The sequence below is a fragment of the Peromyscus californicus genome, unplaced genomic scaffold (assembly GCF_007827085.1).
Source record: "Peromyscus californicus insignis strain IS unplaced genomic scaffold, ASM782708v3 Scaffold_7__1_contigs__length_154581171, whole genome shotgun sequence".
Taxonomy (NCBI): Eukaryota; Metazoa; Chordata; class Mammalia; order Rodentia; family Cricetidae; genus Peromyscus; species Peromyscus californicus.
In genome coordinates, this window is record NW_026294595.1 from 104,953,848 (window position 1) to 104,978,065 (window position 24,218).

Here is a 24,218-nt window from a genome sequence, read left to right on the forward strand (position 1 = left end):
TACACTATTCCCTCTGCTTGTCTGCTTTGAAAGGAAAGCATGACTCCTTCCATCCCATGGCTCTGCCTGTATCAGATTTCTGAAAGAAGAAAAGCCTAGAAGCCATAATTGGTAGTGGCACATGTAAATCCACAAGAGAAACAGTGTCTGTTTCTGTGTTCCATAAGAAGAATTAGGGGGAGGGGAGAAGTTAAGAAAGTGAAAGAGCTGGAAATGAGGCTGTTGTCTAAGAATTATCGTCGCCTCTTCCCTGTCATCATCAGGTCTGACCTGGCTGTCATCCTGAGAGGCTGCTGTCACTACTGCACCAGTTTTTCCTATGGAAAACCTAGGTTAAAAGCTCTGGGGGCTGGAGAGATGGCTCAGCAGTTAAGAGTGCTTACTGCTTTTCAGAGGTCACAAGTTCACCCAACACGCACACTGGGTGACTTACAACCCCTGTGACGCCAGCTCCAGGGGATCCAATGACTTCTCCTGGATACATATAAAGACACATAAATATAAGTAAAAAATTTAAACAAATCTAAAAAACAAACCAACAAGAACCGCTAGCCTGAGACCAGAATTCAAACTCTGGTTCCCCAGGCAGCAGACAAATCTCTTCAAGGACAAATCAGACCCCAGGGCAATGAATGGGACAGTTCTCATAGCACCAAATGGGATCAGAACCTACAAATACAGCAGAGCAGCTCCAGACGGCTCCGACTGAAAATGGACAAAATCTTCTATACCTTCATTCTTGTCTTTGTTTTCCAGAGCCCACATCTGATTCTCCCAGCCAAATCCAGACCCTGGAAAAGAAAGGGCAGGGCCCTGGCAGCTCCGGTACTGACGTCAGGGCCTCACAGTCGACCTCCTGGCACCTTGTTGGATCTCAGCCCCCAAGAGTCAGACCAGAGTCTAGCCAAGCCCAGTCTCAGACTTACACATGCAGGGCAGCTTCTAGAAAGAGTACCCAGAGGCCTCACAAATGATGGCTGGCATTTGTGGGGCTCCTAGTCCTGGGCTTGATCCACAGGCTCTACTGTTTTGCATATTCCTTCCCTTCTCCTCTCACACACACGCATGTTCCCATATCACACATGTAATGTATGAACTTCAATCCTTGCTCTGCAGCCCTTATTTACTACTCAAAGGGAAGGGCAATGGCTTCCCATGAGTTGGAGAGTGGGAGGAGCCCAAATTAACTGGCTTCCCAGTGTCCTGTTCAGGCAACCCTGGACCCCACACACTAGTGGTTTCCCTTGGCTCCAAACTTGGGGAGGCAGGGATGAGGCCATGACTCCCTGTGTGGACTTTTTCCATGGTGTACATGTTGGGACCCATGTTTCTGCACCCCTTCTGGGTAGAACTACGGTGTGGAGGAGCCTACATGTCTAACATCAGCCCTATCTAAAGGAGGCTAGACTGTTCAAATAGCAGGTCTAAGCAAAAGAAAACAGAGTTGGATGAGGCAGAGTCGTTTTGACAGGAAAATCAGTGATACCCAACACTGAGGGAAGGTGATGCCAGTTAAGCACAGAAACTGCACTGGAGCCTCCTAGCGGCAAGACAAAGGAACACATGGGCAACACAGTTCTGATCCATGTTGGGGAATATTATTGCAAGATGTGTTACTTTTGTTTATGTTGCATTTGTTTAACTCTGTGAAGCTTGTTACTGTGCCTGTCTAAAATACCTGATGATCTAATAAAGAGCTGAACGGCCAATATCGAGGCAGGAGAAAGAATAGGTGGGGCTGGCAGGCAGAGAGAATTAATAGGAGAAATGTGGGAGAGGAGAGAAGAAAGAGCGAGAGAAGGAGGAGGACACAAGGGGCCAGCCACCCAGCTACACAGCAAGCCACAGACTAAGAAGTAATGAAAGATATACAGAAATTAAAAAAGGTAAAAGTCCAAAGGCAAAAGGTAGATGGGCTAGTGGTGGTACTGCGTTCCTTAAAATATTGTGTACCCTAATAAACTTATCTGGGGTCAGAGGACAGAACAGCCAGAAAATGGTGGCACACATGCCTTTAATCCCAAGAAGTGAGCCTTTAATCCTAGGAAAAGATGGCAGAAAGCAGAAAGGTACAAAAGGTGTGAGGACCAGGAACTAGAAGCTTTTGGCTGGTTAAGCTTTTAGGCTTTAGAGCAGCAGTTCAGCTGAGATTCATTCTGGATGAGGACTCAGAGGCTTCCAGTCTGAGGAAACAGGATCAGCTGAGGAATTGGCAAGGTGAGGAAGCTGTGGCTTGTTCTGCTTCTCTGGTCTTCCAGCATTCACCCCAATACTTGGCTTCAGGTTTGTTCTTATTAATAAGAACTTTTAAGATTCCTGCTACAGGGCTAATTTAAGAAAAGCTGGCAAGAAACAAGCCAAGCTAAGGCCGGATATTTATAATTAAGAATAAGCCTCTGTGTGTGATTTTTTTTGGGAGCTGGGTGGTAGGCCCCCACAAAAAAATCAAAGACAAACAACAACAGATCCAACTGAAGAAAACTTGAGGATTACTCAGGATGGGAAAGTTTTCTTCATGCACTAAATTCTAAAAGGAATTGGATAACCTGTTTCCTGTATAAGGGTCCTTGAACACGGTGGTTCTTCTGTTTCCTAGTGGGCATAAGTCAGGGAAGCCTGGCCATTAAGAAGGCTTTGCTAGAAGCCAAAGGCTTAGCAAGGTACAAGTCTTAGTTGAGAGTTCTCTAGAGACCTCAGGTGTTCTACAGACAGTACCTTCCTCTACTCTGTGTCCCCAGACCCAAGAGAACGGCAAAGCTTCAGGACCAAGGGAGCACCTCACCCCATGTTTCTGAGTATTCTGAAGAGAGCCCCTTCTTTTAGCCAGTTTCTTTGTTGTAGCTATCACCCAAGTCCTCAAGGGCCCTCGAGGTACCCCCACATATTGTACATCAAGCAAAGTCCTGGTGGTGAGAAGATTTCACAGCCACTCATGAGATTATACAATGAGAGCAGTTTTCAAACTGAACTCCACTCGTGAGCTGCAGTGGCATGAGAATGCAGACATATGAGCAGGAGAAACAGGGCACTTACTTCACCTCAGCCCATCCTAACAAGGTGAAGATCTCCATGGAAACTCAGTGAGCCTCCAGATCTGACACCGCCTACAAGTCACACAGTGCTTTCTGAGGACAAACATTCTAGCTGTCTAGATACCAACATGGGAACTCAGGCAGTCTAACCCACGCCAGGCAGCAAAGCCCACAGCAGCATCCATGCCTCCAACATCATCATCTCACCCGCACAACGTCAACTCAGAAATGAGAACAGGCGAGAGGCACATCCTGAGCCATCAGCCTCTGTGACTGTTGTGCCTCTGACAGTTAACAATACACATAAACGCCTACTACAAACTAAATCGCCTGTTTTGAGGATGCATAATTCTGTATCAGTGAATATATTTGCTGTCTATTGCTATATATCAAATTAGCCCCTAAACGGATGCTTTTAAATGGGCTGGGCATAGTGTCACATGCCTATAATTCTGGGCACTCGGGAGGCAGAAGCAAGGGGTTTACACCAAGCTCAAGGCCAATCAAGTTTATATAGTGAATTTCAGGCCAGCCAAGGTTATACAGTGAGACCTTGTCTCAAAAATCCAAGAAGAAAGTAAATAAATAAAGCACATTATTTATTATGCTTGAATAGTGTCTATGGCCAAGAATTTGGGGGTGGGCTGGGGAAATAGCCTAATCAATAGAGTGCTTACAGTGAAGTATGAGGACCTGAGTTTGACCCCCAGAACCCATGGAAAAGTCAAGAGCAGCAGCCTGCATCTGTAACCCTGTGCTTCCGGGCAAGGGGACATGGAGACAAACAGATCCTAGGGACTTGTTGACTAGCTAGTCTAGCTCAAACAGTGAACTCCTTGTTCAATGGTTGTCTCAAAAAAAATAGAAAATGATAGAGGAAAGCACTGTATATGGATCTCCACATGTACACACATACACACATACACACACACACACACACAAGAATCTGGGAATGGCTTACAAGGCATAACCCCATACTTGCTTACACAGATGGCTATGGGCAGGAAGCTTTAACTCCTCCTAGGTATTGACAGGAGACTATGGTGATTCTCCCTGTGAACCTCTCCATAAAGCTGTGTCAAAGTCAAATAAAACTATGGAGGCAAATCTCCATTAAAGGAAATTGTTAGTAAACAAAGGATAGGATTGCAATCTGGAATACAGCATGCACAGGCCAGAGGGGACCGTGTTATGTCTGGAGAAGGAAGAATCATTGTTTATTAGGACAGAGAGATCTACACAGGATATTTTGAAAGAAAGACCTGTGGCATTGTGTGTATTTTCAGGAGCTGGCAACATTTTCAAATTGGCAACACTAAATGTACAAACCCAGTCTTGTTTTTTTAAGGTTTGGGTTTGTTGTTTGTTTTTTGAGACAGGGTTTCTCTGAGTACCCCTGGCTGTCCTAGAACTCACTTTGTAGACCAGGCTGGCCTCAAACTCAGAGATCTGCCTGCCTCTGCCTCCCAAGTGCTGGGATTATAAACATGTAACACCACCTAGATTGAAGATTTATTTTTATTTTATCTGTATGAGTGTTTTGCCTGAATGTATGTCTATGCACCATATGCATGCCTGGTGCTCATGGAGTTGAGAAGAGTGCATCAGATCCCGTTACAGACGGTTGTGAGCTGCCACGTGGATGTTGGGATTCAAACCTAGATCCTCTGGAAGAGCAGACAGTGCTCTAAGCACTGAGAAATATCTCTGTCCTCATTGTTCAAAAAATTTTCACAGCTACTTCAGTGAGCTAAGGAATAGGGTGGAGGAAGAACATATTGGTAGGTGAAAAAAGGTATTAATGTAATGTGGGCTTTCAGTTAAGGGATATTACTATTCGAAAACAAACTAAGGTTGCTATCTGCTGTTTTCTTAGGTTTGACTTTCCAGCATATTCCATCTTAACACTTCATATTCCATGAAGGCATCACAGCCTGTGGAGACAGGCTAGCAATAGGGGTGTGAGTAGGTCACATACACCCAGGTTGCTTTATCTACAGCATGGGGCTAAGTGCACTCATCCGGCCATGTGGGTGATGGATCTGGCCAATATGTAGAGCTTTGTGGACACAGTTCAGAAGGAGCTGGACAGTGTACCACACCCCATCACCAACCTCTGAATCAAAGAGGTCCCATGTGGTGACTGCTCCTTAAGGGGTTGTACCACTATTCTGGCCTACCAGCAGCTGCAGTGAGAGATTAGTCAAGTTCCTCAGGTCCACCCTCTCATACCTGAAGTTGTACCTAGGAGCATCTATACTTGACCTACAGTAGCTGCCTCCTTGGTTACCTGCCACTACCACCTTCCAGAGCCCAGAAGGTACATCTGGCCACCAGCAGGCTAAGCCAGACAGGTGTGGCAGGAATCGATTCCTTTGGTGCCCAGGGAGGGATCTGACTCTGGGTGCCACCTGTGCTAGCATTGGGATACAGCAGGTTCTAAATTTCCAAGAACAAGGACCACCCCCATTTTTGTCTTTAGAGTACTCTATTACTACACAGACTAGGTACTAGGATGTTCAGGAAAATCTAAGTCACCATGGCTTAAACAAGTGAAGCTTGTTTGCACATAATCTGAATTCCGGAAACAGTTAACATCGTGTTGCTCCAACAGCTCAGCTAGGGAAGGGCTTGCTCTCTGCAGTCGCCTGGCCTTTCCCTTGTTGCTTCTTTACTTCATGGTCGCAAGACTGAGAAGACCGAGCAGATGCCTCAATTTCAGTTTCCTGAGACTGAGCACGCAGTTTCTGGGAAGGCCATGAACAAAAGACAATCACTGATGCCCCTGTCAGCAGGGACAGGGAGACAGGACACACTAAGTCTGGGCCACTGAGCCAGCCCCCACAGTCAGTACAGGCTAGGCCAGCCAGCCTCCACAGCAGTTCAAGGACAAAGCCTGGGACTTGTCCAGGCCTGCCCAAAAATGGATAACTGTAGCCCTGACAAACCCCCAACTAACCCTAGTCAATTAAAAGTTACTAACATGATTGCCACTCGCATAAACCAATCCTGAGTCTGTTCCTATACCGTCTGTAGACCCTACAAACCAATCGTATATAGTCTATAGACCCCAAGATCCCCTGCTGCTTGCTTTACCCCCTATAAAAACCCTGCCCCATTGCTACTAGGGTCTCTCCTGCTCTGCTGCTACATCAGACGGATGAATAGAGAGTCCTGAGTTAACTCGCAATAAAAGACGCTGCTTTTGCATCGGATTTGATCTCTTGATGGTCTTTGGGGGTCCAGACTCTGGGTACAACAAAGACAACTGCTGTATCTCCAGGAACCTATGTTTAAGGAAGAAATGGGGGGTTGGGGAGAGTCAGAGCCAAACCCGCTGGAACTATCAACTTAAATCAGAAAGGAAAACCTCTTTCAGAAACCTGGTCATATCCTCTTGCATATTTCCATTTAGGCATCCTAGGCTAACTATAGTGGCCACCCTTAGCTCCAAACAAAGTAAAGATGGCAGGGAACTGGATTGGCCAAGCACACCCATCATATTCTATCCCCCAGAACAGAACTGTCTTCTGAAATAAAATAGGAATCTGCACTGGTTGTCAGCTTGACACAAGCTAAGGTCATCTGGAAAGACAGAGCCTCAGTTGGGGGTTGCCTCCACCAAATGGGCCTGCTGGGCATTTCATGGATTAATGGTTGATTAATATGGGAAGGCCCAGGCCTGTGGGCGGTGTCACCCCTGGACAAGTGGTCCTGGGTTGAATAAGAAAACAGGCTGAGCCGGGCGGTGGTGGCGCACGCCTTTAATCCCAGCACTCGGGAGGCAGAGCCAGGCGGATCTCTGTGAGTTCGAGGCCAGCCTGGGCTACCAAGTGAGTCCCAGGAAAGGCGCAAAGCTACACAGAGAAACCCTGTCTCGAAAAACCAAAAAAAAAAAAAAAAAAAAAAAGAAAAAAAGAAAACAGGCTGAGCAAGCCATGGAGATCAAGCCAGTAAGCAGCACCCCTCCATGACCTCTGCTGCAATTTCTGCTGTCTTCCCTAAATAACAGATCGGGATGGCAAAATATAACCAGAATAAACTCTTTCCTCCCCAAGAAGGTGTTTCACGCAACAGGAAGCAAACTACAACAGGACCCTGCAATCAGGAGCAGGAGAAACTGTGTATCTGTTAGCTTTGTTGAGTAACAAATGAGCTCCAGACTGAGCCGCTCAGGAGTTAGGGGCTCTCTGGTTGAGAGTTTGGGCTAGGCTCACTTGAGCTTTCTGCTTGGCTTACCTGGACTCACTTGTGGATGGCAGTCAGCTGTCACCTCAGCTGGGGCTGGTTGGGCTAGGATAGCTTAACTCCTGTGGCAATTGACAAGTGTAGGCCGGAGGGGCTTCATAGCCCCTGTGGCCTTTCTAGCAGGTTAACTCAGGTTTATTCTTATGAATGGTCTTCAAGTTCCTATGGAGAGTAGAAGTGACCCTGGGACTAGGACAATGTGATTCTGCTGCATTCTTTACTCAGATTCAAGGGGCAGAGACAGCCTCCAGCTTCCAGTGACAGGAACCGAAAAGAACCGGGGCCACTGTCCATCCATCATAGATGAGTTTGGGGGCCTAATAAAAGTATTTGTCTCTTACACAAATACACACTTACACACAGGGCCTCACCTTGCTCAATCTGAACCCCTAAGACACTGTCCTTGCCCTGAGGGCCTAGAGGAAGAGGTAATAATGTCAGGCCTCAGGATCTCTAAGGGATGGTCCCCTCAGCAAGGCCTCTCTCATTGTTTGCACTGGTGGGTTGGGAGTGAACAGATGGAATGTTCCAGGGGAGCGTTTCTGTAAACCAAGAGTACTAGGGGTCAGGAAAAGGAAAGGTGCACCGTGAGGCAGACCTTGCTCCCATCACACTCAAGGAGCCCAACCAATCACTTGGCATTTTCATGCCTCAGTTTCCCCAGCTCAATATCGAGGACAACAGTTTTCCCACTATCACCCGACTTGTACACTCACAGATACTAGTGGCTGAGGTGCCAGCCCATAAGAGAATCTGACCAGGGTGCCAAGAGCATTCACCGTGCTGGTGGTCCTCACTCAACTCAGTAAAGTCATTTCAGACATACTCTGATGTGCATATCCAGCCCTGCCCAAGTGCATGAAGTCCTTTCTCCGTATGAGACTTTAAGAAATAAATGAGAGGCAGAGGTAGAGGCAGAGAGGCAAAGGGGCAGAGGCAGAGGCACGGTCGTAATAAAGACTGGAAGCTGAGCTTTTATCTGCTGAGGAGTTGGTGAGAACATGGAGATTAAGAGCAGGGATGCCTTTAATCACAGCACTTGGGAGGCAGAGCCAGGCGGATCTCTGTGAGTTCAAGGCCAGCCTGGGCTACGAAGTGAGTTCCAGGACAGGCTCCAAAGCTATAAAGAGAAACCCTGTCTCAAAAAAACAAAACAAAACAAAACAAAACAAAACAACAACAACAAAAAAAAACCAGATACCTCTATCACTGAACCATGGCTGGGAAATGGGCCATATAAGGCCAACTTTCAAATTGTGTTGTGAAGTTTAACAAATTGTTGTAAGACTACAACATGCCAGCCATTATGCCACTACTCAACAATAACATAGCACCACAAGCGTGGATGAGAGAGTATAAGACCTATACTGACAGTGTCACTGATAGAAATGAAAAGGACCACTGAGCTAAATGATGGTCTTAAGGTTGTCCTTATTCCTGGAGTCTATGTGAAGAGCTGCCAAAGAATTTTGGGGGCTTCTTTCTATATTTGAAAAAGGGTCCAGAATTGCTAGAAGCCATTCCAAACATGATGTGATTTTTCTCACTGGCAAGATGTGTGAAGTATCGCCACCTTGTGGCACTTGCTTGCAGTTTCAGTCTCTAGAACTCTCAGGGTTGGATTTTAAAATGGTTCTCTGTCTCCACCGATTGCCACCAGTGTTGAGTGACAGTAAAAACTCCGGGCTAACACACAAAAGTGACACAGTTCGTGTCTGATCCTTTCCAAAGGACAGACAGTCACATCACACAGAAAGGGGAAGGAGGGCCTAGGTGCCTATGGCTTAAATTCAAAGCTGAAGCATACCTTGAGAACCCAGAGCCCCACTCAGAAATGCTCCTCATCTCGGACGAATCTCAGCAGAAAACCCTTCGGTGGACTCTTCTCAGAAAAACAGCTGCCTGGATAAGAATTTTCTGTTGAATATCTATCAGTTCTTCAGTTAACCCTCTCAAGAGGTGAAGCCTAGTTCCCTTCCTTTTGAATGTGACCTGAACCTAATAAATGTAAAATACCTCTGGGCCCCAGCGCTCTGGAGGGAGCATGCTTAGCCTAAAGCTGCCAAGTGAAGGATGTGCCCTCGGCAATAAGTCCTCTAGGAAGGAGTCTGGTTCTCAAGTGCAGACCTCAAAAGGGAACAGACACCGAACAGCATGGAACCACAGACACCCGAAGGAGGCCCAGAGCTCAGAGGCATTATGCATCTGGCTGGGACCAGCACATCTAAGAGGACAGATAGACTGACTGTATAGGCCCAGCCACCAGACCTTTGCAGCCAGGTGACAGTAGAACTAACGGCTCAAGATACAACCTTCAGCCGGGCGGTGGTGGCGCACACCTTTAATCCCAGCACTCAGAAGGCCGAGGCAGGCGGATCTCTGTAAGTTCGAGGCCAGCATGGTCTACAGAGTGAGTTCCAGGACAGGCGCAAAGCTACACAGAGAAACCCTGTCTTGAAAAACAAAAACAAAAACAAAAAAAAGAGATACAACCTTCAAACCTGACTGAGCACAAGAACCTGATAGAGCACTGTCTGTCCCCAGCATTAAGTTGTGAAAAATGCCTTTTTTAAAAAAAGAGCCAAGTAAGAGAAATTACTTTTTTTTTTTTTTTTTTTTTTTAACACGGGGTTTCTCTGTGTAATATTCCTTGCTGTCCTGGAACTCACTGAGATCCACCAGCCTCTGCCTCTCAAGTTCTGGGATTAAAGGCATGTGCCACCACCACCTGGCTGAAATTACTCCTTTTAAAAGAGAACAGACTCTTAACAAGACTGTTTAAAGTAGAAAGGATGAAGATACTAACAATTAGCAAATTTACCATCTGAATGGATTTTCCAATCCCTATCATTTAATCAGTGAAAGTAAATATTCATCTCCTGTCATTGGAAATTGAATGGTATTGGTAACTGTCTCACCATGTGAAACTTAATTATATTTATTGTTTACATATGTAAATGAATGACTGAAGTAACTTTTAAAAATGAGCTTACGAGGGTGTGTAAAAATGGTGTTAGCCTGATCTTTGACAAAGAAGCCAAAACTATACAATGGAAAAAAGAAAATATCTTCAACAAATGGTGCTGGCATAACTGGATGTCAACATGTAAAAGATTGCAAATAGATCCATATCTGTCACCATGCACAAAACTCAAGTCCAAGTGGATCAAAGACCTCAACATAAATCCAGTTACTCTGAACCTGATAGAAGAGAAAGTAGAAAGTACTCTTTAACTCATTGGCACAGGAGATCACTTCCTAAATATAACACCAGTAGCACAGACACTGAGAGAAACAATTAATAAATGGGACCTCTTGAAACTGAGAAGCTTTTGTAGGGCAAAAGACACAGTCAATAAGACAAAACGACAGCCTACAGAATGGGAAAAGACCTTCACCAATCCCACATCTGACAGTGGACTGATCTCCAAAGTATATAAAGAACTCAAGAAACTAGACATCAAAATACTGAACAAACCAATTAAAAAATGGGCTATAGAGCTAAACAGAGAATTCTCAAAAGAAGAACCTCAAACGGCTGAAAGACATTTAAGGAAATGCTCAACATCCTTAGTCATCAGAGAAATGCAAATCAAAACGACTCTGAGATACCACTTTACATCTGTCAGAATGGCTATGATCAAAAATACTAATGACAGTCAATGTTGGAGAGGATTCGGAGCAAAAGGAACACTCCTCCACTGTTGGTGGGAGTGCAAACTTGTACAACCACTGTGGAAATCAGTATGGCGGTTTCTCAGAAAATTGGGAATCGATCTACCTCAAGACCCAGCCATACCACTCTTGGGCATATACCCAAGGAATGTTCAATCATATCACAAAGATACATGCTCAACTATGTCCATAGCAACACTATTCTTAATAGCCAGAACCTGGAAACAACCTAGATGCCCATCAACAGAAGAACAGATTAAGAAATGTGGTACGTATACACAATGCAGTACTACTCAGCAGAGAAAAACAATGACAGCATGAAATTTGCAGGAAAATGGATGGAACTAGAAAATATCATCCTGAGTGAGGTAACCCAGACTCAGAAGGACAAACATGGTATGTACTCACTCATAAATGGATACTAGATATAAAGCAAAGGACAATCAGACTGCAACCCACAGATCCAGGGAGCCTACCTAGCAGGGGGGGGACCCTAGGATGACTGTGATTTATAATAAGTTTTGGTTTTACCCAATGACTAGGCAAGCTTTATTGAAACATTTCACTATTAGGATAAGAATTTGTACTGTATCAAGCTGGTGAAAGAAAATGCTAGCCGTACTTTCAGGAGGGGAGGCTAAAATCTTTTTAGATTATCAATTAGCCTATAGAAAACTGTGTGCCGTAAATCAAACAGTGAAGGGGAAGATGAATAGGAATATTACATACATAACTTAAGTAAAACATAGCTCACTGAACAGATGAAGATAGGTTTCTTCTGTATCCCAGAATCTAATCAATATTTATATGTATAACTCAGCTATCATTTGGCTTAAAAGGGCTTATTGGGAAATGTTATCATTTTTACTATTTCCTACAGAGAAAATATTTTCCAGTTTCAAATAACCCTGGACTTTTGAATTATAACCTGTTTCTATGTTCAAATAAATAAAAAAGAAAAAGAAAATTATCCAGTCAATAAAAAAAATGGTGTTAGGAACTTCTATACATAAAATGTTGTGTTATCTATTGACAAATGAACAAAAAAGTGAGTTGGACAGACAGCTCAATGATGGAGCAGTGGCCTAGCATCCTTGAGGTCCTGAGTTCAATCACCAAAAACACAAAAAGAGAAAAGAAAAAAAAAATATTACGAAGAGCTTGTCTTTTGTCATTTTGTCAAAGCACTCAGTAATTTTAAAAAAAGAAACCGGGTGTGGTAGTGCACACCTTTAATCCCAGCATCAGTAGGAAGAACCTACACGGCTCTTCTAATCACTTCTTTGGTCTCATGCAGCTTCAGACAAACAGTGGCAATGGCTAGAACACATGTCTAATATTTTGGCAGGGCTAGTTGGAGGGCTGGGCCTCTGTCTATTTCCATGTGGTCTCAGGGCTTCTGCCTCTCCATGGGACTCATCAGCACAACAGCCTCAGTTCTTAGGAGCAGTCAACGAGCATGCAAAAGGGTGAGGACCAGAAATGGCAGAGCTAATCCTCCTGTGTCTCTGGGGACACTGACTCTGCTGGAAGAGCAATCAGGGTTCTTAACCACTGAGCATCTTTGCAGTCCCTGTGCTTGAATTCTGTGAAGTCACTGAGTTAAGAAAACAAAGCAGACCTAACTTATAAATGTGCCTTACGGCTATGAGAATTTTCAAAATCCCCCTTGGAGTTGTAGTAGATAGAGCTCAGCTGGTGGAGTGCCTGCATTGAATTCACTAACAGATGGCCTAAGACTAGGAGAGGAGAGGGTCAGAAGTTCAAAGATCATTCTCCGCCACAGAGCCACCTGAAAGCCAGCCCCGGAAAGAGGAGATAAAGACGGAAGAAGGAAGGGAGAAGAAAGAAAGGGGGAGGGGTGGGGGCGGAGAGGAGAAAGAAAAGGAAAGAGTGATGGAGGTGAGCAAGGTGAGGGAAAGGGAGGGAGGGGGTCGAAAGAAAAGAAGAAAATAAAGAGTGAATGGGAAGGAGAAATCCCCTTAGCATTACTATTTTTAATTCATTAAGGCATAAACTATTTAAGAGATAACTACGTTTGGGGCTTATAATTCTAACATTATTTAAAGTAAAGGGTTTTTTTTCTTTAAAGAAAAAGTGATTTTCAATCAGCCACTTCGGTGTGCCTAAAAGCAGCGGTGGAGGAGAGGAAAGGGCTCCCTGGAAGGCTGCAGGGCCTACCCGGCAATTACCAACACGTGGCGCCAGGCAGAGCCGGGCTCTCGGAAGCGGGACAAGGACCAGACCTAGGAAGAGGGAGACCGCCCTTCTTATCGACGCTGTCGCCCGCACCATCACTTTTTGAGCGATACAATTAGAGAGGAGGAGGCAGGCGGCGAGGAGCCGCCATTCCTGCAGCGTCTGTGACCGAGTCCCAGGCGGCAGGCGAGGACCCGGAGTGTCTGTCACCGGAGGCCGGGGGCCTGCAGGAAGCCTGCGACGCTCGTCAGGGAGCCTCTCGTGCCCTCACCGAGTCCTGCCGCTCGGCCCACGGGTGACAGAAGCACGAGGGATGGAGAAGGGCGGCCTCCAGAGCACTCTGCGGCCTCAGGCTAGGGCTGACGCCATGCGACCCGGGCAGCCGCACCGGCTCGCGCAGCCGCAGAGGCTCGGATGGGCCGGCCCGCTCGCGCCCGCTGCAGGCCAGCGCACCCGCGAACCCCCCCCGAAGGCACGCGAATGGTTCCGTCCCCAGCCTCTGATTGGCCAAGCGAGAGAAGGCGTGGTCTCCGCAGTCTGGTTCCGCGCGCCAGAGCGCGCTAGCCGCATTGCGAGCTGGGCACGGAGCAGGCGCCATGGTGAGGAGTGGTTGTGGGTTCTTAGCGATGTGAAGGCCACGGTGCGGGTCTGCGTGGGCTTTCGGGTTTGGGCCCGGAGCATGGGCCAGGACCCGCTCCAGGAGCGGCCCAGCGGACTCGGAAATTTGACTGATGGGTCGCGCGCCATTTCCCGTTTCAGGTTCTGCTGCACGTGCTGTTCGAGCATGCGGTCGGCTACGCGCTGTTGGCGCTGAAGGAAGTGGAGGAAATCAGCCTGCTGCTGCCGCAGGTGGGTGGGATCGATGGGCTCGCGGTGCTGCAATGCAGCCCCTAAGGCCGCCGAACCCCAGCATGCACCGCGTGTTCCCACGTGGCCGACCGCACCGGCGGCGGGCGGGGGGGTGGAAGCTCTGGAAGGAGATCTTTAATTAATGCGTATCTATATAATCTCCTTAGAGGTTGGAGATAAACGTCTCAAATTCCATTTCTTAAGAATTAAAGTAGAAGCGAGATATGGGCTTAGGCACCAGTGTTCCAATAACTATTACAGCTGTTGTTCCTGGTTTACTGCGCTGTAGAGGCCAAATTCAGAGAAAGCCCATTCATCCTTCTCTCCACAGGTGGAGGAGTGTGTACTCAACCTTGGCAAATTCCACAATGTCGTTCGTCTGGTGGCCTTTTGTCCGTTTTCTTCATCCCAGGTTGCCTTGGAAAATGCCAATGCTGTGTCTGAAGGTGAGTTAGCCCCTCAGCGACATATGATTCGATGATTTTGTTCAAAGCATGATGGCGTGCTAGACGCTAAGACCTACAAGTTAACAGCTTAAAAATTTTGACTTCAGAGCTCAGTGCTTCACAGTTGTGCTACTGTGTAGTAAAGCCAGGCTTTGCAATGATGACTTGAGAATCTGTCAATCCACTGAGTGTGATCGCTGATGTCTCCATGTTTCTGAGCAGTGCCTGGAGGGTTGGGTGTTCCTGTGTGATCCGATGTGGAGGTGGAGTCCTCTTTTACAGGTAAAGTGTTCTTCAGCGTGTTAGTAGGAACTGTGTTCTTTGTCTCAAGGTGTTGTTCATGAAGACCTCCGCCTGCTTCTGGAGACATACCTGCCATCTAAAAAGAAGAAAGTACTCCTGGGGGTTGGAGACCCCAAGATTGGTGCTGCAATACAGGAAGAGTTGGGGTACAACTGCCAGACTGGGGGCGTGATAGCTGAAATCCTTCGAGGTAAATAAAATAATCCTGTTTTTAAACTGCTGAGATTTTATTTTTCATGTGTGAGTGTTTGCATGTGTTAGGTGCACCGTGTGGGTGCAGTGCCCCACGAGGCCAGAAGAGGGGGACAGGAGATAGATGGTTATCAGCTGTAAGTGACATGCAGGTTCTAAAAGACCTTTCTTACTCATGGTCCCGCCTCCCTTTTAGGAGTTCGTCTCCACTTCCATAATCTGGTGAAGGGTCTGACAGACTTGTCTGCTTGCAAAGCCCAGCTAGGGCTGGGACACAGCTATTCTCGTGCCAAAGTTAAATTTAATGTGAACCGGGTGGACAATATGATCATCCAATCCATAAGCCTTCTGGACCAACTGGATAAAGATATCAATACCTTCTCAATGCGTGTCAGGTAAGACACAGTGAAGACCACCAAACACTGGGCACTTTGGCCTGTAGTTTAGCTATTACAAACTTTAAAGGGTCGAGCAGGGCTGACAATTCCTGTGAGTAGGATCATGGACTGAAGCCTCCTTGTGCTTACCACAGGCTGTGTTCTTACACTGCCTGTATAGAAAGAGGAGGCAGAATGAACCTACCCCATGTACACCTCAGCCTAGGCCATTGTGCCTGGTCTGTATTGTGAATGGGGAGACATGGGTATGAGGGAGACTGGGATCTGATTTATTTGAGGTTTGGCAAACTGGGTCAGGGATTGATTGTTCCTCCGCAGGGAGTGGTATGGGTACCATTTTCCAGAGCTGGTAAAGATCGTCAATGACAATGCCACATACTGTCGCCTGGCTCAGTTCATTGGAAACCGCAGGGAGTTGAATGAGGAGAAGCTGGAGAAACTGGAAGAGCTGACAATGGATGGAGCCAAGGCTAAGGCCATCTTGGATGCCTCTCGGTCCTCCATGGGTCAGTGCAGAGCCCAGCAGCCTGCATAAGGTACGAGACTCGTTGAGTATCTGGTCCCCCTGTTCACATTAGGTGTTTCCTAGGCATGGACATATCTGCTATCGACTTGATAAACATCGAGAGCTTCTCCAGTCGTGTGGTGTCTTTGTCAGAGTATCGCCAGAGCCTACACACTTACCTTCGCTCCAAGATGAGCCAAGTAGCCCCCAGCCTGTCAGCCTTAATTGGGGAAGCGGTGCGTCATGGGGAACACAAATGGGGGAGTAAAAACTTTAGCATTCTGTACCGCTATACTTCTGGCTACCATGTTGTCCCTAGTTGCATGGTGGGGAGGAGAATAGGGATGTGAAACTGGTAGGTCCAGTTCCCCCTTACTCACCTGGCTTCTTCCTTGGATCTTTCTCCAGGTAGGTGCACGTCTCATTGCTCATGCTGGCAGCCTCACCAACCTGGCCAAGTACCCAGCATCCACAGTACAGATCCTTGGGGCTGAAAAGGCCCTGTTCAGGTACCAGTGAGGGCGCCTGCCCATGTCAGGTGCTGCTTCTGGTGCTCGCTGCTTTGTTTGGGGATTACAATGATGGCTGACCAGGACTCCCTGACCTATACAGGCCTCTGCTATGGGGGTGATGGCCAGTCCTGGTGTCTGAGTGATTCCCAGGGCCCAGCAAAAAGGGACCGAGTTTCCAGGTCAGCGACATTGGATGCCTTCCCTCTGCCTCTGGGAACTGGGTTGGCATGTGTTGAGGTAGAAAGTCCAGCCAAGCCTGGTGTGAAATTGTGGGGAGAGGGGGACTTGGACAGATGGGTCAGGTCTTCTGACCCTAAACTGTTGACTGAATGTTCTCACAGAGCACTGAAGACAAGGGGTAATACACCAAAATATGGACTCATTTTCCATTCCACCTTTATTGGTCGAGCAGCTGCAAAGAACAAAGGCCGCATCTCCCGATATCTAGCAAACAAATGCAGCATTGCCTCAAGGATTGATTGCTTCTCTGGTATGGATGAGGAGGTTGGCATTTGAGTGAAGGGGTTGCAAGGGAAGGGAAGTAACCTGCATTGGCAGCTTCTACAATGATGGTACTATTTTTCGTCAACAGAGTTCACCTAGTGAGTGTTGACACTTTGGGTCTGAGTGAAGCTGAGGGTAGAGGGACTGGGCATGGTGCTTTGCCATTCCAAGAGTTGTAATGGGCTTTGTTTACATATACACATACATCTAGAGGTGCCCACAAGTGTGTTTGGGGAGAAGCTCCGAGAACAAGTTGAGGAGCGGCTATCTTTCTATGAGACTGGAGAGATTCCACGGAAGAATCTGGATGTCATGAAGGAAGCTGTGGTTCAGGTCAGTATGTGCTTGTAATTGGTATGTGCAGTAATTGGCTGTTGGAGGTGATGAGCTGACTCAGCCTGACCTTAAGAAATGGAGGCAAGAAAACTGATTTAATGAGCCTGATCCAGCAAAACTAGAAAATACTGTGGCAAGCCAGGGGTCATCCAGGTTTTCAGCACTTAACTTTTTGCCAGGCAGAGGAAGCGGCTGCTGAAATTACCAGGAAGCTAGAAAAACAGGAGAAGAAACGCTTGAAGAAGGAAAAGAAACGACTGGCTGCACTGGCCCTGGCCTCTTCAGAAAACAGTAGCACTCCAGAAGAATGTGAGGTCAGTCCTCTGCCTGGGTCCTAGGTTGTAGGACTTTCAACAGTAGAACAAAGGACATCAAAACCATGGTCTGGAGCTTGGGCTTTTTGGACTAAAACTACCTCTTGATTCTATAGGGAGGAGATAGGTGCTGAGAGAACTTGACCAAGAGCCCAGAATGCTGGTTGTAGCACATGGCCCATTCCATGGGCAAGTGTGCTCTGTCCTCGGCTGCCTCCCAGGAGTCCTCAACCGGGGGTAGTGTGAATTCCTGCTCTCCCTGTTCTGTGTCTGGAGGTGATAGTGTCTCATCATGGGGGTTGGGGGCAGGGAGACCACCAATTAGGCAGTCTAGAATTGTCACCCGTGGTTTTTCATCTTGAGCTACTAGTGTTTCCATCTCAGGGTCCCCTGGGAGCTCTGCATGATGTCTATTGTGACCAGCGTACAGGGGTTTTTCTCTAGGGTTTAAGAGGGCCAAGACAATCCTCTAACTGGGAGTAGCTTTGAGACTAGCTTACCAAAGTGCCCATGCAGCTAAGTCATCAGAAGCACTAGGTTGTTTACTCTTTTGCCTGGACTCTAATGGGAGCTACAGCTGTTAACAAGTAGTATGGCAACATGTTTCATGTCTTACTCCTTTCAGGAAACACATGAAAAACCTAAGAAGAAGAAAAAGCTAAAACCCCAGGAGACTCCACAGGAAAATGGAATGGAAGATCCACCTGTCTCTTTGCCTAAAAGTAAGAAAAAGAAAGCTTTTCCCAAGGAGGAGTTGGTCAGTGATCCTGAAGAGATGGCTACTAGCAGCAGAAGTCCTCCCAAGAGGAAGAAATCCTTGCCTAAGGAGGAAACGGCCAGTGAACCAGAAGAGGCAGCAAGCCCCAGCATCCCCAAGAAGAAAAGGAAGTTTTCTTTTAAGGAGGAACCTGAAGCTGCTGTTAGCTACACAAAGAGCAGCACAAAGAAAAAGAAAAAGTCCCAGAAAGCATCCCAGGAGGATTAGAATGGACATGCTTGGGTGGGAGGGGCATACCTTAAGGTGACAGTTCCTACCCATAATGAACCCCAATAAAGACACAAAAACAGCATGTGTACTTGTTTGTTTATTGACTATTTTACATGTGGAGGATTTATGATAGGGCAGCAATGACAGCTTCAGTGAAGTCATGACAAGTGGCATAACCACCCATATCTGAAGTTCGAACCTGTAGGAAAAAGTTGTCATCATCCTGTGGTCTGGCCCCAGTCCCAAACACCCACCCTGTCCAAGTACCCCTAATGCCGCCCCCAGAACAACCTAGCCTCTGCCAGAAAAGCAATTATGGTCTACTGTCTGGATGTTTTCTTCCCTGGTCCATTGTAACATGTAGGTAGCATGGTCCTTTTGAAGTTGGAGGGAGTAAGGGCTCTAGCCCCCATGGGGGTGCAGATGGCCGATGACAGATTGGATGAAGTCAGTTGTGGTGCTGTAGCCGCCCATGTCTCGAGTCCGTACCTACAGCCACCACCAGCAATAGCCGTGGGGAAGAAAAAAGAGCCCATTGAAGAAGGAGAAAGGGCAATGTGATGAGATGGAGACCATGAAAAACAAGACAGAATGAAAGGAGGTGAACAGGTGTGGAAGAACAAGGACCTGCTCACTCTTGAGCAGCCGAGGCAGTACAGAAAGATGAGCAGGCAGAGGGATGGGGAGATGCAAATCAAAGGATGAGGTTACCTTGCAGGAAAAGAGACCAGGTGGGAAGAAAGACAGGCACCTAATCCTGCCTGCTATCTCCACCCCCAGACAAAGCTGCAAGGTCTGCATTCAGATGGCCCAAGAAAGGCACAATGGAGGGTGCAGGAAAAGGAACAGCAGATGGAACTAAGGTGAAGAAGACCAAGAGGATGAAACAGCCAAGAGAAGGGAGGTGAATAACAACCCCGAGATCACAGGTATTGTGGAAACATGGAGGGAAAATGCCCCTCTCAACTTCCGCAGCGAATGGTGCTGAGCCCTTGAAACATTTCTGAACTCACCTTGCCAACTTTGATCACCTTCTTCACTGCATCTGCAATCATGTTGGAGTGATACTCAAGACTGTCAACACAGACGGGAGAAACTGAGAATCCAACCACAACACCCCCACCCATGTTCTCCCACTGTGCTTCCCCTTGCAACGTCCACCCTCCACTTCAGCTTCCCGTAACCTACTTGAGATGCCGCAGCATGTTAGAAGCTGACAGCAACATGGCCGTGGGATTGGCTATATTCCTGCCCACTGCCTGGGCAAATGGGTGCCGAGCGCCCTGTGGAAAAAGGCAAGCTAGAATCACTGGAAGGAGATGGGCACATGCAGAGGCGAAAGTCTGCAAAAAGGCATGGCACAGGAGGAGGGCAGGCCAAGGGGACTGAGAAGAGGTGTAGTGTAGGGAGTGAGAGAGGAGGCAGCCATGGTCATTTACAAGTGCACTGGGATAGGAGGAGAATACAGCAGACCTACCTGAGGTCAGAGACGGGTGGGTACAGATAACTAAGAGAAAGTAATTTTTTTTTTCTTTTTTGGTTTGGGTTTTTGAGATGGAGTCTCACTATGTAGCTCTGGCTATCCTGGAACTATATAGACCAGGCTGGCCTTGAACTCACAGAGATCCACCTGCCTCCGCCTCTGAGTACTGGGATTAAAGATGTGAACCACCATGTCCAAGGGAAAAATAATTTTGCTTACCGTCTCAAAAACTGCATACTCTGCACTGTAGCTCTCACCAGGGACCACACCAGCTCCCCCAACAAGGCCAGCAGCCAGATTGTCAATAATGTTCCCATAAAGATTGGGCATCACAAGCACATCAAACTGGTAAGGATTCTGCACCAGCTAGAGGTAAGATGTAAGAATGAAGAAAAGAGTTCCAACAAAAAGAGAGATTTCCACTCCCTGCCCTCCCTCTAGGAACTCAAAGGGCCTCACCTGCATGCAGCAATTGTCTATAATCATTGTCTCAAATTTGATTTTGGGGTACAGTTCAGCAACTTCCCTACAGCACTGCAAGAACAACCCATCCCCAAGTTTCCTGTTCATGGATCAAAGAGACAAAAATCAGTCGAGAGAGTTCAAGGGATACATCTCCAGGAACCCAGCCCATAAAAAAATGCCATGTCTCACATGATGTTGGCCTTATGGACAGCTGTGACTTTGTTCCGCCCTTTCTTGGTGGCATAGTCAAATGCAAACTTTGCAATCCTCTGAGACTTGGTTCGAGTGACAATCTTCAGGCACTCGATGACACCCTTTGCACTCTAGGTGACAGAGAAGTGACTGATAACACTTGGAAAGAAGGCAGGGAGGCCTCTACCTCTCGCCTGCCTCTCTCCTTGCCCTCCCCAGTTTTTGGACCTTACCTCATGTTCCAGAGAGCTATATTCCCCTTCTGTCTGTTCTCGAATGATTACCAGGTCTAGATTGTTATGCCGAGTCATGTACCCAGGAAGTGACTTCACATGGACTACGTTGGCAAACAAGTCCAACTTACGCCTGAAGACAGACAGCCATCAGCTCTGTGCCAGGTGCCCAGCACTCCTTTGACCTGAGCCCACCCATCCACCTACCTCAGCTGCATGTCATAGGAAGCTAATTCGCCCTTATACTCCATGGGGGTATGGATCTTTCCTGTGGAAACAAAGTATGGGAGAAATAGGGTTAGACAAAGTCAAGTAGAGACCAGGGTCCACTCTCCCATTGATTCCATACAACCTAGTCTCCCATCTCCCACTCCCAAATCCCTCACACCCTTTATTGCCCCTGGCAAGAGGCAAAGGAGAATGAATAATGTAGTTAAAATGAGGAAAACTGAGTGTAATGCTTTCGTTTTTAGTCACTTTATTTATGTTGAAATTTCAAAATGACCTAAGAGCTATTTGTTTTGAGTCAAAGAACCTGGGTTTACTAGCAACTGAAAAGCAATGCTAGGGGACCAATGGTTTTCCTTATGTTCCCGTGTCTACTGACCTTGTATTCTCTCAGCTACTACTTCCTGAAAATGGACTATGTATGTAAGGCAATAGGGATAGCTATCAAAGCTACACAAGTCCTGCCCTCAGACGCACACAATACACTGGCGAAGACAAATAAATAAGGAATGATCTTAACACTAAGCGCAGGAGCACAGAGGAGGAACCCTCTGATCATAACAGGAAATGGGACAGAAAAGCTGGTACTGTAGTCAGTTCCTTGGTGCACTGAACAGTGATCCCCAAAATGATAGGCCCATGCCCTTACGCCAAGAAACCACAAATATGACCTTATTGGGGTAGTGGGGGTCTGTAAATGTGATCTTATTTGGAAAAACACCAAGTCTTGAGACAAAATTGTCCTGGATTAGGGTGGCCCCTAAATCCAATGGTAAATCAAAAAGAAGAGATAAAAGGTATCATAAAAATAGAATTGTGTTTATAAACCAAAGACCACCAGGAAAAGAAAGATTCTCATTCTAAGCCTGCAGAGGGACTGTAGCCTCCAAAACTGAGAGAACACTTACATTATTTTCAGCTACCCACAAAATTGTAGTATCCAATGGCAACCATAGAAAACAAATACCACGAATGAGTGAGGATTCTGATAGGTGACATCGGAGAGGACAACATTTTGGGTACAGGGAAGAGCATAAGTCAAGGCAGGATGTATATATGACAACTAGCACAGCTGATTGTGAGCAAAACACAGAACAGGTTGTGGAAAAGAAAACAGAAAAGCCAGAGGCTGGATTATAAAGAACCGACCTTTCCTCTGCAAAAGCTGGCCCTGGTAGTTAAGCTGCCCAAGAAAATAGATTTGAAAAATGGCCTGTAGAGGAAAATCTAGAAGCCAAAAGAATCCAATAAGGGGAACAAACAGCATAGCAGAAGGAATAGAACCATTGGAACGGGAACCGGCAACACAGCTAATAGGGTCTGACCATGGTGTCAACAGCCTCAGCAGACACCAAAAACCCTTGCACCTTCGCTGACCTCCCTAACTCCTGGTTTCCCACTGAGAAGAAACAAATTCCCAAGTATCAGTAGAGGGCAGTCTAGGAAGCAGAGAGAAAGACTTAGGAACACTGTTCATTTGACTTTAAATGACAGAGTGGCATACAAACCAATGATGGCAACTTTGTTCTCCTTCATAGAACTCAGCAGCTCCTCCAACTTCTGCTCAGAAGCCATATTCTGCACCTCGCTCAGGCGGTGTTCCTTGAATTCCACGGGGACAGCAGCAGCCTTCAGGGATCAGTCCGAGCACAGGACCGGGTCAGGTCTGACCTTTCCAACTCAACCCATCCATTTCTGCAGGCAGCTCGACCAGCCATCTCCCGCCACAGGCTACTGACCTTGAACACTTCCTTGACAGCATGCATGAGCTCTGGGCCCACGCCGTCTCCCGGCAACATGGTCACAGGAAAGGCACCCTGAACCTTCACATCTTCTGCCTGTGAGTGAGGCCAGCAGAGATGGAGCCCAGGGGCAGAAGCAGGAGTCAGAAGGAGACAGGTAAGGAGGGGAAACCCAGGGGCGCGACAAGGATGGGCGAGAGCGAAGCCGAACTCGAGCGTACCTGGCTCTGTGAAGCGGCGTGTGCCGTGGCCGATGTTCCGAGACCTCTCCATGCCCCGGGGTTCCGAGCGGCGACCACCGCCTGCGACAGACACAAGGTCAGATCCGGGACACCCAAACCCCTTACACCGCGCTGACCTTGCCTTCTTTTGGAAACTCCAGACAGACCCTCTGCTCTCCCGCCCACCCTCTGCCCAACACGTCCCGGGCCTCACTCGGGTCAGCCAGCGGACATTGCTCAGCGCGGCCATCTTCTGCGGAGGGAGTCGCGCGGAAGTGACGCCGGAAGCGAGCGCGACCGCGGGAGCTGGACTTCCTGTCGGCCCTGGGGAGCTTGGTGGTTTTTCCCCCTCGTACCAAACGGGAGGGTCTACGGATTCATTTACCTTCTGTCCTTCTGTTTAGTAACGTAGGGTCACGGGGCACACAGCCAGTTTGTTTGCTTTGTTTTCAGTCTTCAGATCTATTTTCTTTTGAAACTTCAAAACAACTTTAAAGAGTTTATGGCTATTTATCCAACGAGGACGTGAGTTTAACAATAATCCTAGGGAGACTGTGAATGTTTCTTTTATGTTATGGGAGATGTGTTTGTTTTCTCCTTTAATCCAGTTACCGGGTATTTATCAAGTCTCTGCGTTTGGGTTTTGTTTTTGTTTTTTTTTGGTGTTTGTTTGTTTAGTTTTTGTTTTACTACAGGATCTTTTTTTTTTTTTTTTTTTTGGTTTTTTCGAGACAGGGTTTCTCAGGATCTTATTCTTTAAACAGTTGTTATAGGCTTGAACTTCGTCACTAATATAAATATTTGTATGACACATTTCACTTCTGATGTATATCTTAAAATATCATTTATTCTCAGCTGGGCGTGGTAGCGCATGCCTTTTATCCCAGCACTCGGGAGGCAGAGGCAGGAGGATCTCTGTGAGTTCAAGGCCAGCCATGTCTACAAAGCGAGTTCCAGGACAGCCAGAGAAAACCTGAGAAACCCTGTCTCGAAAAACAGATATAGATATAGATATAGATATATAGATATATATATACACACACACATATATATACATATATACATATATATATTATTCTCATATCTACTTTGACATTATTGACACAATGTTAGATCATGTTATTCAATGAATTGAAAAGCAATACATATGCAA

The 24,218-nt window shown here is 46.9% G+C and overlaps 3 protein-coding genes and 5 non-coding genes across 11 annotated transcripts in view; 7 read left to right on the plus strand and 1 right to left on the minus strand.

Moving 5' to 3' along the window:
• Tmc2 (transmembrane channel like 2) overlaps positions 1–6,921 on the plus strand; it is a 72,169-nt gene extending 65,248 nt beyond the window's left edge. The window contains exon 19 of the mRNA XM_052725972.1: positions 757–6,921. Within this exon, the coding sequence (XP_052581932.1) occupies positions 757–974 (218 nt within the window). The 3' untranslated portion in view covers positions 975–6,921. The remainder of the gene's footprint in view (positions 1–756) is intronic.
• Positions 6,922–13,636: 6,715 nt separating this feature from the next.
• Positions 13,637–18,583, plus strand: Nop56 (NOP56 ribonucleoprotein). Of its 3 annotated transcripts, XR_008215453.1 has the most exons (13): positions 13,637–13,753; positions 13,914–14,003; positions 14,335–14,449; positions 14,781–14,942; positions 15,141–15,339; positions 15,661–15,848; positions 15,932–16,083; positions 16,256–16,356; positions 16,701–16,849; positions 17,075–17,196; positions 17,379–17,513; positions 17,630–17,750; positions 18,139–18,256. XR_008215453.1 is itself a non-coding variant. In XM_052726401.1 (12 exons), exons 1-12 carry the CDS (start codon positions 13,751–13,753, stop codon positions 18,496–18,498), a joined length of 1,776 nt encoding a protein of 591 aa, XP_052582361.1. In that variant the 5' UTR covers positions 13,637–13,750; the 3' UTR covers positions 18,499–18,583. The 3 variants fall into 3 exon arrangements, 2 of the variants coding, with proteins under 2 accessions (XP_052582361.1, XP_052582362.1); XM_052726401.1 differs by lacking the exon at positions 17,630–17,750 and having other exon boundaries at positions 18,139–18,583; XM_052726402.1 differs by lacking the exon at positions 18,139–18,256 and having other exon boundaries at positions 17,630–18,132.
• Positions 14,602–14,671, plus strand: LOC128102772 (small nucleolar RNA SNORD110). Its single transcript, XR_008215532.1, has one exon. It is a non-coding gene; the product is annotated as a small nucleolar RNA SNORD110 (small nucleolar RNA).
• On the plus strand, positions 15,455–15,587 carry LOC128102754 (small nucleolar RNA SNORA51). Its single transcript, XR_008215517.1, has one exon. It is a non-coding gene; the product is annotated as a small nucleolar RNA SNORA51 (small nucleolar RNA).
• LOC128102770 (small nucleolar RNA SNORD86) lies at positions 16,419–16,504 on the plus strand. The gene has a single exon (XR_008215530.1). It is a non-coding gene; the product is annotated as a small nucleolar RNA SNORD86 (small nucleolar RNA).
• Positions 16,921–16,990, plus strand: LOC128102744 (small nucleolar RNA SNORD56). The gene has a single exon (XR_008215508.1). It is a non-coding gene; the product is annotated as a small nucleolar RNA SNORD56 (small nucleolar RNA).
• Positions 17,239–17,310, plus strand: LOC128102743 (small nucleolar RNA SNORD57). The gene has a single exon (XR_008215507.1). It is a non-coding gene; the product is annotated as a small nucleolar RNA SNORD57 (small nucleolar RNA).
• A 2-nt stretch (positions 18,584–18,585) lies between the features above and the next one.
• On the minus strand, positions 18,586–23,361 carry Idh3b (isocitrate dehydrogenase (NAD(+)) 3 non-catalytic subunit beta). 2 transcript variants are annotated; one of them, XM_052726404.1, is made up of 12 exons: positions 23,280–23,361; positions 23,066–23,146; positions 22,842–22,940; positions 22,611–22,731; positions 21,082–21,142; positions 20,875–21,007; positions 20,639–20,772; positions 20,444–20,546; positions 20,204–20,350; positions 19,690–19,784; positions 19,515–19,575; positions 18,586–18,700 (listed from the first exon to the last, which is right to left on the minus strand). In XM_052726404.1, the coding sequence occupies exons 1-12, from the start codon at positions 23,313–23,315 to the stop codon at positions 18,626–18,628; spliced, it is 1,146 nt and encodes a 381-aa protein (XP_052582364.1). In that variant the 5' UTR covers positions 23,316–23,361; the 3' UTR covers positions 18,586–18,625. The 2 variants fall into 2 exon arrangements, with proteins under 2 accessions (XP_052582364.1, XP_052582363.1); XM_052726403.1 differs by having other exon boundaries at positions 18,586–18,990; positions 23,280–23,355.
• Positions 23,362–24,218: the final 857 nt, after the last annotated feature.